Raw genomic sequence first — 12,825 nt, 5'->3', positions numbered from 1 at the left:
TCTGTCAAATACAAAGCGCACACAACATCTTTGGAGTAATAATGATGTTTTATCATTTTAATTACAAACACTTTGAAAAAGAATCCCTAAAGTGTACCAATTGGGGTGGTCTGAATTAACAGTAGCTTGATAGCCCAAGGGTAGCAAAAATAGATTGAGCTACCAAATTTCATAGTAGTTATAGCAGCTGTCTTCTTGCCTCAGGGAACCTGGGTATTTAACAAAGCAGACAGCTTGGCATTGGCATCTGATTAGTAGTGTGGGTATTGTTGGACAGAATACGTGCAGTTCTATTGTTTCACTGTTTGGTTTGAAATTTGGAGAGCTATGGCACAATTTGGTTTTCACAGTTAGCTTCTGTGTATTCACTTACAGGTATTGTAAAAGGTTCTTTTCTCACTTATCATTTTCTCCAAGTAGGGAATATTGTCTCAAACATGAGAGATGAAACATGACAGGATTTAAATGTCAGGGGCAGTTGCCTTCCCATTTCTGTGCCAAAATTTTGTTGAACCAACTGTGTAAGTTTCTCTAATTGGGCAGAAAAGTGAATAAGGTAAAAGCCTGTTCTCCCCTTACCACAGAATTCTTTGGAATTTAAAATAATTGTAAAATGCCATTTATTCCTGTTTAACTACAAGGGAAATTTTCCCTTCACAAAAAAAGTCTCATTGGTAAAATCCAGATAGTGGGGTTTCTGGAAGAGGGGGATTGATTTTTATTTTTCTAATCCCACAGTAGCCTGACAGTTTGGATAACCACTGGGGTAAGAGAATCTCCAGTTCAAACCTGATTTGCTTAATAGTAAAAAATCTCAGTTAACATGCTCTATCTAAAAAGGTTTGATCTCAGGACATAACCTTAGCACATACAACAATATTACTCCGAGGTTTGTGTTTGAACTTCATACAGCCAAAAAGACCCCCCACGTGGCTGCTCTCTCTTTCATTCTTTAAGTATACATCACAAATTATTGGGGCTTGTTGGCAGAGTTCAAATCACTGAACTCATTGCAAATAGTCTACTTCAGCTAGAAGTACATTCTTTTACTCTATCAAATCCATCTGAGGTAATAAGACTTGATGTTTTATTCAACAGAGCTGAGGAAAATTGTTGCACAATAGGTTAATTCAAAATGGCAGCATAGAAAATGCATCTGTCAGTGGGGATCAAATTACAGGGCAAGCTCCTCTCAATGCTTAGAAAAACAAGTCTGCAGTTCTACAGATTATGTGCATGTGTGTGTTTAAAGGGGTGGGAAAGGAGCTAAATATCTGAGCTAACCTCCAATTAAAGTCAATCATAAAAACAGCCAATTTAATGAGTACGGATTTCTTTGGGTAATTATAACACCAACCACTTTTTTTTTCTCCCTCTCTTTTAAATCTGTAATTCTGCCTTCTTGTTATTGCTTGCTTTGTCATTAATCGCCTCAGGAACTTGATTTCCTAGCAACAGACTCTGCCACCAAACATTTGGCTCCTTTTCAACATTTTCTTTGTGAAAAATGGCACTGCTATTGCCGCCTGGCTGTTGCAGCTAGACTGGCTGTGTAAGTGTTCTAATAATGCATTCTTCTAAAAAAACCACACAAAAATCACATGATAAAAGGAGTGATGACTGAACTTCACTAATTACTGTGCTGAAGAAACTTATCTGCAATTTAAAGGCTACTGGGGTAGGAGGACAATGACTGAAAAGGAAATATGTATGCTCTTCATATTAAAAAATACAATTAATAACACAGAGGTGAACATTTAGAAAGAAATATTTTTTACAACGTTGAACAGATTCTTGCTCATTTTATCCTACAGGAACAGGAGGCATAACCTTTGTTGAAAGTTGATGACGTATTTTTCTGCATAAAGTACACAGCATTCATCTTCAAAGAATGACATCATGAAGACCTAACTTCACAACAAAAAAATACAAAAAATGTTTCTAATTCACTTTTCCAAATAAGTTACTTTAGGAAGTGCTACCAAAATAGTTTATGCATGAGAAGTTATACCTGAAATGGTAGGATAATGCACTCAACTTCCTAAATACATCACAGGATGACATAACCTGTGCTGGTTCCAGTTTAGACTAAGCTTTTTTTGCATTTTAATCAAAGAAATAAAGCTGTGGATTTCTATATTTATGAGAGAGAAAGGTTTTTTTCCCATATTTATTTTGGAAGGCAGTAAATGTCAGATTTGCTTTCTGGTTAGATACAGAGTCTATCATCTTTCCACAACAAATGTATCCCACTTCAGCTATAATTTCCAAAAAACACAATGGCTCAAGGAAGGAGAAGTTATCCCAGGCCATCATAAAAGGCCACAACTAACTGCTGCTAGCCTCACCTTCTTCTCTATGGTTAAAATATTCAGAATGGTGTTTTCCTGGGCATAAAACCTATTCATAATTGTGAAAAATACTTTTGCATGTCAAATGGCATGACATACTGGTACCAGAGCACTACAGCAAAAGTAATCAATGGAAAAAAAAAAAACCTATTGTGAAGTTACTCAAACAAATGGCCTTTTTAGGGGATATTTTGCTTCCTGCCAGTCTCTTGTTTCCTGTCATGCACACACAGACCTAGCACATCTCAAAGAAAAAAGCCTATCACAATCCATTGTAAGTTATCATACTTATCATAGCTGTAAATTACAATAAAAATGCATTCACTGAATATGCTTCTGAAAGGAAGAGACAGCACAAAAGAAATTTCATTTATACTTCATTGTTATAATAATCAGCATTTTTTCTCAAGTAGAATAGCCAAACTCCATGTAAAATACTGTAGAATGTTATTTAAGCTTTGCTACGCATTGCTGACATCAAGCTTATGTTTTGACAGACTAATGTTGAAACCAGATAATTCCTCCATCAAGCCCACTACACTACCACAGCATCTCTCTGCTTAGACAAGTACTTAGGCATTAAAAGAAAATAAATATAAAAATATCACAGTATTTGTTCAAACAGACCAGGGTGGTTGGAGTTTTAAAAATTTCTCCAGCAGATGGGTATGTTACATTGGGTCCGTTACGACTTGCTGCAACAAATGGCATTTCCTCCTGGAAACTCAGCCTAAGCCCAGAATTCCTGGTCTTGATCAGAACTGTCATTATCATCAAAATAAATGACACATGACATTAACTTTGAAAGCACAAAAGAGGCTGAAAGTAGTGAATATAATTCAACTGTGGGCTAACAGATCTAAGCACCATTAGAAAATTTTACACTCAATGTGGTACAACTGAAGGGCATCATCATTGAGAAACATCAAGTATTTGCTATGCAGGAGAAGAAAACAATTTAAACTTTTACAGCTTGTGAAATAACAACAGCCAAATAACAAAGAAGATATATTTGAGTTTCAGAAGCTACTTAACCATTCTAAGCGAGGACTCAACTTACTATGGATTGGGAACATAACTACAGCCAATACTACCATTTCATATGCTGAGTAAAGGAAAGTGCTTGGGGAAAAAAATAAACCAAACAAAAAAACCCAGCTGAAACTACCAAAAGGAACAGAAGGAACTTTCAAGAAGATATACATGACTTCAGCAGCAAGCTAATACCAGCATCAAATGCCACTGTTCCATCCACCTCATAGTCACCAAGTGCAGCCATTAAACAAATGCATGATGGACAAAAGGACAAATTGAGTGAAACTCAATAACTGGCAGAAATAAGGATGGCTAACTGCAATAAGAGAAAACACATTATCTGGGAAGCACCACACTTGTAACAATCATGTTCACATACACGGAGAAAGTTAAAATTCAGCTACCTGTATGGGCAAGCTGTATGTATCAATTGATACGGTTAAGATTTCACAAGGTTAAGTGCTGCTTTTAATGAAGGAAAGCCTTTTCTCCTTTTCCATTCTCCTCCCACTATGAAAGAACAAGTGCAAAATTTCTTACTCATATACAGTAACACAAAGTTGCCTATTAGAGTAAAATGACAACTAAAATTCTAATCACCATTTTTCTGCTCTTCTAAGTAACTTATCAGCAGATTTATTTTTTTTTACCAAAACATCTGACAATGAATATCTTTGTATTTCAGGCCTTTGTAAAATATGAAAATTAATAGCTATGTACTGCAAGTTGCATTAGTGTCAAAATATTTGTGTGCAATATTAAAGAAACTGAATACCAGCAACTCCCATAGATGCCTCTGAAAATAAGACAAGGTGCACAAATATGGAGTTTTATCACCCAAGTCTGTAAGATGCAACTCTGACACTTAAGATTTCTAAAATGCAAGTCCTGACAGCAAGCACAGATTCACAGAAAGAAAACAAAAACCAAAGAAAAAAAATAATTTGCCTGTTCCTCCCCCGAATTTATGATTATTTTCATGTTGTGTCCCATCCCCAGTTCCAGAGACTGAATGAGTGCTTACTTCTATCCTAACTCTCAACTTATTCTGAAATAAGGGAAATGTCTGAGGAAGAGACATTTTCTAGCCTCAGTAGAAACCAAATAAAATCCCTCACAGTGAATTCTAATCAGACATCAGCAGCACAGCTAGCTCATCCACAGTGAAACGAATATGACAGACTGGAAGATATGATGTCAATGGTATAAATTACTGCAAGTATAGGAATTATATCTGCAGAAGGAAAAGAAATTGCATAGAGTTTGACAGTACATGTAACCTATCTTAAATGATACAAAATAGAGTCATTTCAAAGGATTAAAATACACCTTTGAAGTATACTGTCCTTGAGAAAGCTGGGGCAGCCTCTGTATTTTGCTTCTATCTGTGATTTACCAGGTCCTATTCTCCACTAGTCTTTCCCTAATTTGTCTGCTGGATCTGATTACCAGATGGCTAAAATAAAGGTATTGTGTTCATTCATGGTAACAGAAGCTGTCTTTAAGGGTTCTGTCATGGCTTCACTATCTTTTCCTTTGTACCTACTCCTCCCTCTGTGAATTGATTAGATTTCAGAGCTAAGTTTCATGTGAGGGTCATTCTGCTGAATGCTGCATTGAAAAGCATATTATCTTTTCTAGGAAGCACATACAGATGACCACAGGACATCAGAGACCTGTCCTAAAGCAACAACTGTCCTGCTCTGCCAAGGAAATAGATTGTTTGACAATCTCAGGACGTGGATTTCCAGAATAAGTATCTGTCACTGACATACACTCTAATGCAATCCAAGAAATAGGTGACAGTTGGATAGAAAGAAGGAAATGAAAAGCAGCATATGCACAGTGCAAAGTCAAGGGAGGTAACAAGACTTAAGTGACGACAGACAGCAGCGGCCAAATTAATGACTCAGAGAGCTACCCTCTACCTCAGGAGTGGTAATTGCTCACTACATGGTTTTGTTTAATCTGGTAAATCACTACAAACCCGCAAGTAAAGAAGCTAAATGAAAGACAAGGGCAGAAACACTCTAGCATGAGGAACCATGGACAGTTCTACACTGTCTCCTCAAGTTACATATTCAATCTGTAATTGAAAGTGACAATACTGTCCTAGAAATGTGAGTTGAGCCCATCCTAGAGTGCTTTTGCTATACATGTAAACAAGGTTCTTCACCCAACATATCTCCTGCAATCGTTTACTTCCCTAATCTGAATTTCATTTTATAAATATCTAATATGATTTATTCGCACTTTGATGTTATTTATCCATTATCATATACACATATTGGGGTTTATTTTCAGTTTAGTACAATAATGCTATGTCTCCTAGTCAAAGCTTGGATGTTGTAGAAGTGGCATCTGAAAAGCAGCTTCTAACATATGTAAAAATCAGTGTAGTGAATCTCCTAGTCAAAATTTAAGTTATCAAACTGACTGAACACAGAGGAGTGACTTCAGAACTAGAAGTTCAATAAGATGAAGGCTATAGCTTAAAAAAATACAAACCTGTATTTTTTATTATTAATTTTATTAATAGTTTTTATTATTACCTCATGTAATATTTCCAAGTTTTCCTGAAGTATCTCCACTAAGTTTAGTTTTTCTAAATTGTACATTAGAAGCTTCATTGGGAATAATTTATAAGCATGAGAAAATTTAAGAAAAAACAACCTCAAACTTAGTGCAGTAAAACTTTTGGGAATATTTCTCATTCTTATTTAAACTATATCTTAGCCTTTCAAAAATTTTCAGCCAACAGCATTAGCTCCAAAGCACGGCATTTGGAAAACAAAGAACTTGGAACACTCGAAAAAACAGAAATAAAAAATGAGTGGACAATACACCTACATATTTTTTAACTACAGCACAAACATATGGTCATAACAGCAGGATGTATTTTCTTTGTACACTGAGAAGGTTGCAAGTATTTTTTGACAGTTATAAAGGGGCAGTCTTGGCCATACACAAGAATCAATAACAACCATGTAAAGCCTACAGCAGTGCAAACTAACAGGCTGTAGGAGACATTAACACTACCTAAAAGAAATAACTGTATTTTCAATGAACTTGTTCCTCCTGGATAATCAATTTTTTACACTTCTTACCAGCTGTTCCCACATAGCTCAGGTAGCAGAATGGAAACAGCTGTCATACAGAATCCATATATTACATGCATGTTATGAGGTTTTAATCTGCCATAGATGTTTTATGTTTGTTAATTTTGATCAGTCATATCAACTTGAGAGCAAGATGACAATAAATTCACCACTTCTATTTAGCCAAGATGTAATCCACACAGATACATTAATCTGGCTTGATTCATTCTGGATGGCAAAAAAAGAATAGTAATTGTGAATCTACTACTGCCCCATCCTCAAACCCCCTTTATTCCAGAAGTAAGATTTCGTCATTAAAATCAGTTTGCCCCACCACCCACATTTAAGAGATTTGTCACAATCATTGTTTCTGAAATATTGAGTTATAAGGTGCCATAGTAATTACTATGGAATAAATAGCAATTAAGATTGTTCACACAAATAAGCTCAAACTGTTTGCAGTGAATAATTATGCTAATAGTGTTTTTCTACATAATTTGTGCATCCTTCACAACAATTTACTAGAAAATGTGAAATGTAAATTTGATGCATTACTACAAAAGCTCTGCAAATACGTTTAGTTCTTATGATTTTTCCCACCAATTTAAGAGAACACACAACTAAAACATGCTTCTACATTTGTACATCTAAATTTGAAGAAATCAAACTATGCTGAAATTGAAGCAGTCATTTTCTTTCCCTGTCTTCCTATGAAATTACCCCAAACCACAAGCAACAGACATACTCATTGCTTAAACTTCAGGATATTTTAACACAAACTCTGGCAATTTGAAAGAGGCTGCACTTACTGCTATATAATAAACTTTGGCCTTTTCCACCAACTTCCAGTTCTTCTCCAAATCAAGATGCTTTTCCTTCTTATAGCAATTAGCAGCAGCAAGGTTAGCTACAAGAGACCTGAAAGCGATTAAAAAACAGGTATTAGACCCTATGTAAAAAACACTACTGCAAATTTCTCACAAAGGACATAATTTCTCAAAGATCCTAAAGAACATGAAAGCAATTAACAGAGTACCATGAGCCACATTTACTTAATTTGACCATTGCATAAAAAAGAAATATATATTTGAGTATGAGATTAAATATAATTTAAATAATATATTAAATAATGTATTTTAAATCCAGCTACATAGTTTATATAACCTGTCACTATTATATTGTTCAGGTGCCTTGGTTTGCTTTGAATCAACATTTGTTGCATTCTGTGATCAACTCCCTCTGTATGGTTTAGCATCTGCAGATTTTCATTGAAACTCCTCTTGTACCTAACACCTAAAGAAAAGTAGTTACTCCAGTTGATCTTCTGAAAACTATTTTCCCTCACTAGAAGCAAAAGGTTGATGGATATGGAAGTCTTGCCTTTATAATTTTCCAGTGAACAGTTGTATTATTTAAAAAGGGGCTTGTTTTGGAGGTTTTTTCCCCCCTCATCAGGTTCACATTTTCCTTTAGCAAATAAAAAAGGGTCAGGTTGCTACTTTTAGATGATGAACTGTTAAAAAAACTTTGGCTTAGCTTTGGATTACTGGAAAACTACCAAAAACTCATTTGTACTTCCTTCTTTCCTAACAAGTTATAACACAAGCTGTGGGACACAACTTCCATTACCAAGAACAAAAATACTTGTATCATATTGCCTCTTTGACATGCAAGATAGATTCTATTTTAAATTATCTTCTTCACCCACTTGATTCAGCCTTATGAAACACACAAAACTTACAGATGTACTCCTCAAAAGAGGTCATAAAAAGATGGTTATGCTCTAGCTCTCTCCTCTGGCTACCATGACCAAATTCTTCTATGCAATTGTATTATGAGAATGTCTAATAACATGCAATATTTAGAGAAGGGCAGTTGGGGAAACAGATTATTTCCATGCTAGCATACAGAGCCTTAAATACAATTTTCAAGATTTAATAGTCAATGGATGCCCTTTTAACATTAACACATCACTGTTTCATAATATTTAAGTTCATCAGCCAGATAATTAATGCGTAATTATAGATACAACATTTGGCTATTGAAAACTATAGCCCTCTCAAGGTGATGTTGTATGCATCATCCTCTTCCATATAAATGCTACTACAACCCAGTGACAGTGGGTGGGAATAAATTGCTCATCTGCTTTCCCCAAGTTATGCTTCTGCCTCCAGGCTGACTTCCATGTTCAGGTGTTAGGAGGGAAGTAAATGAGACATTCTTTAAAAATTTATTTAATAAAAAACAAATAAAAGGCCAAAAGAAAACTTTTACGAACAGAGCAACCAACTCTCCCTATAAACTTCCTGAAGCACTCATTACTGACAATCCTTGTCAGTTAAACAGATCATGTATATGAAAATGAAAACAAAGTTAGACTAACATTTTCTGAATATATAAAAAATACAGTACTGTGTCATGTCATCCCATGAACAGTCTTGGGGCTTATCTCTTTAATTCTAAAACCTAAAGGCAAAGAGAACTAATGTGAATTTCGAAAGGGAAAACAAAAGGAAAAAAAGAACAATTTTATGAACAAATATACCAAGCATCTGTAGCGCTACAAGTAACAGGGCAACAAGTTTCACTCTTCATCAGTACTATCATTTCAGTGACAATTTATTGGAAAACCAAGGAAATCCAAGAAAGACGTGCATAACTGTGGTAATTTTCTGTAAATCAAATTTTAAAGGCAAATTAAATCCTTCAGTTTTGGCAAACCCTAAATATCCATCAAGGACATCGTTTGAAAAAACAAATCTCGTCTGTCTATGTATGTTGCTAAGCGAAAAGCAATTATGTTCCAGAAAACTGAGCAAAGACTTTCTATATGTTTCCTTTCACTTACCACATGCCCCCAAAACTGTAAACTTAGCTCTCTGTGGCTACATCCAACTGTAGAGATGCTCTGCACATATGGGTAATAAAAGACTGCTACACTGAGGACAAAGCACCAAGCTTTTCCAAATTAAAACTGTAAGTCTGACAGCACTACGTTCAACATGTGGGGCACAGACAAGGTAGATATTTTTTCAATGAAATACAGTAATTGGAGACAGCCAGAGTGCTTCAATTGAAACAGCTTAATGGAGACACTGTGCATGTGATTATTTCTAAGAAGAACGCACAAATCAAAGCCATAGACTATGACAGAGTGTAAGTATTACTTTAGAGTTTAATAATGTGTTAGGTTTTTCTTGAAAAGCTCTGAGAAAAAAAAGTGTATCAGTATCACTAAACTAGAGAATTCAGGGTGGCAATCATGCATCGGCTCAGAACCCTGTCCTGCAAAAAGCTAAACAGAGTTAGCAGAAGTGAAAAACATTCGTATCAGGGCATCTGCAACATAAATATACACAGCTTCTTCCTGGGAAAACCAGAAGTGTATTAGCCAGCTCCTCCAAAAGAGACAAGAGAGCAGAAGGAAGTTACCACACACCTCTGCTGGGACAAGAGATTAATCAATAAATAGTTATCAACTGGGGCCAAGTTGAAGTGATTCTTACCAATATAGAAAATTCTAAAAACTAAGAAACAATCAGAGAGTAATCAAAAACTGAGAATAAACTTGCTCTCACAAGTTAGACAATCGCACAATAAAGCTTTAGCAGCAACCATCAGCTATTTTTGTTTCTTCCAAGGAGCATGAACTCCCTGCCACTCTCCAGAATGCTCTAAAGCATCGATTGAGATGAAGCCACTGTCTAGTACTTAAGCAAATATTTGATATTATGAAAAAAGAGTGGTTCATGTTAGCAAACCAAAAATACTGCTTATTAAGACAAAGAAGTATTTGCAGACATTCTTATGAACAAGTTTATCTAAACTTTTAAATTCCATTGAGATGCACATGTTTTCTTTGAATTCATCCTGTGTGCCTATTGACAGTCTTGACTTGAGTTTCCCATCACGTTATCTAGGAAATGAAGATTGCTACAGGATACATGCACAGACACCATGTGACTGAAGAGAGAGAGAATCACAGATCAAAACATCTTTATTGCTTTTTTTCTCTTTGAAAAACTGAACATGGATCTTGGAGATGAAGGGGGAAGTCTGTAGACATAATTAGTGTCAAAGCTCCAGATGAAGATGAATGAACTTCCTTCCTCCATGGAGTATGTACATTCATTCCTTAGAGTAAGACATTATGTACAACATTAAATTGGGAGGGACAGGTTGATAAGCTGGAGGACAGGGCTGTCTGTCATTCAGTGGATCTTCAACAGCCTGAAGAACTGGGCTGGCAAAAAACTTGAAGGTAAATGTAAAGTCATGCAATTACACACAACAATAGAGGCTGAGTGTTGACAGGACACCACAGTTTTCCAGAGAAGGACCTGGAGAAGATGGAGGACCAGGCTTGGAACATGAGTCAGCAGTGCACCAGACAGAGAAGGTTAATCACATTCTTGAGTATATGAGCAAACATGCAGCCAGGAAGACAAAGGAAGTTATATATTCAGAATGGAGGAAAACCTCTATCTCCAGACTTTATCTGGAGTTCTGTGTCCAGCTGTGACCTTTCCATTACAGGACACTGACATAGTGCAGTGAGTCCAGCGGTGGGCCATTCAGATTATTAAGAGGCTGGAACACTTAACAAATGAAGAAAGGCTTTGGGTGAACCTTAAGAACAGGTACCTAAGGGGAAACCTTTCAGCTTTCTTCAAACATCTAATGAAAGTTTACAGAGAAGATGGAGCCACACTATTCTTGAACACAGGAAAGAACAGACACAAGCTGGAAGAAGGAATACTGCAACTGGGTACCATCAAAATAATCTCTCCCACGAAGGGCCATCAAATGCTTGAACAGTTTGCCCAGAGAGCTTGTGCAACCTCCATCCTTTGTGATCTTCAAAACCTATCTGGACACAGCCATGAAAAACCTGATCTAACTTGGAAGTTGGTCTTGCCTTCTGCAGGACTTTGGAGCAGATGTCTGCTCTAATTAAAATTGTTCTAGGATTCTACATCTTACATGGAAAACACTTCCTCCCCTGACTTTCATTTCAATTCATGTTGCTGTCTACCACCTTTTTTAATTCTACCTAAAACATTCACCAACTTCTCCGGAGGTATGGTGTGGACTTTAATTATGGGACTGCTATCTCACTGTAGTAAATTCTACTAACTTCTGATACTGCTTTGAAAGGAAAAGAGCAGGTCCTTAGGACCAATGGCATTGAAAGCCACAGAGGGAAACCAAACAGTATAATGACAGATATTGTTATCTTTTTCTGAACCAAAAAGAAAATATTCTACAGGGTAACTGATACTATTTTCATTGTTGATTCAGCACATAGTATCAGAAAATTTAATGCTGTCAGAAATCAGGGAGGGCTGACGTGTGCTGGCAACATCTTAAGATTAAGCTAATCTGATTGGTTGGGTTTGAAACCTTTAAAACAATTGTCAGAAGGTAATCAGCAAAGAAGTAGAACACAAGATCAAGTGTTCTGGGTAGCTAGTAAAAGAAGAAAGCAACGGGCCACACTCAAGATAAATGAATATAAAAACATAGCAAATGGAAACATGAAAGACAAATTCAGCAGAAATTCTTAAAATGTAGACATACAGAATTACAGGTACTAGAAATTCTCAATAATTGCAACAGCAAATAAAAAGAGCTTTTTTCTTTTTCTTGTATAAAATCAAATTAATCCTTTCAATATGGCTATATGCTGACACCTATCCTCACTACACACAGTATCACCTGAGGTGCTGAGGTGTATTCCTCCCCTGCCAATAAAGTATAAGCCTTATGTACCAATCAGCTTGCACATAGGCTCCATAAAGATATCTGTTAACCAACTGTTGTCTCCCACATATTTTCTCTCTCCAGAGCAAGTGGAAGCTACCAAGTTCAGAGAGAAGTAGTATATTACTATCTCACACTTTCTGGCCATAATACAACTGCTAATCTCTAATATTGATACAAATATTAATTATTAATAATTAACACTACATTAATTATTAATACCACTCAGCCCCAAACTATGGCCTAGGCAGTCCTGTGCTGTCTCAAACCACTGCTACCACTTTATCATTCAAATCACAATTTTCCAAGGCAGGATACTCCAAGCAAATTAGGCTGCACTCATTATGCCAACTGCATTTGTCTTTTCAGAAAATATCAAAGGCCCCTGACCTGTTATCACTAGTGATGCAGGCAGCACAGGTTCCTGTTGGCTCTTCACTCTGCTCATAATAATGGGCATCCACATGAGCTTCCTCAGCCTTCTTCTTCAAGATCTCTCCAAATTTATCCTTGCCAATGCACCCAAAGAAAGTTGCAGCTTTGTGAGGTTTCTGAATCATCCACTGCAGATTGACAGG

At 36.3% G+C, this 12,825-nt stretch overlaps 1 protein-coding gene across 2 annotated transcripts in view; it reads right to left on the bottom strand.

Moving 5' to 3' along the window:
- The window catches only part of ADK (adenosine kinase), a 274,728-nt gene that overhangs the window by 138,218 nt on the left and 123,685 nt on the right, over nucleotides 1-12,825 (bottom strand). For both annotated transcript variants that reach the window (XM_085065580.1, XM_085065581.1), the window contains exons 5-6: nucleotides 12,638-12,810; nucleotides 7,294-7,402 (exon numbers count right to left, since the gene is read on the bottom strand). In XM_085065580.1, coding sequence (XP_084921706.1) covers nucleotides 7,294-7,402; nucleotides 12,638-12,810 — 282 coding nt within the window. The remainder of the gene's footprint in view (nucleotides 1-7,293; nucleotides 7,403-12,637; nucleotides 12,811-12,825) is intronic.

The sequence above is a fragment of the Lichenostomus cassidix genome, chromosome 6 (genome assembly GCF_008360975.1).
Source record: "Lichenostomus cassidix isolate B80296 chromosome 6, HeHo_3.0, whole genome shotgun sequence".
In the NCBI taxonomy this organism is placed as follows: Eukaryota; Metazoa; Chordata; class Aves; order Passeriformes; family Meliphagidae; genus Lichenostomus; species Lichenostomus cassidix.
This window is presented reverse-complemented; position numbering and strand designations above follow the sequence as displayed.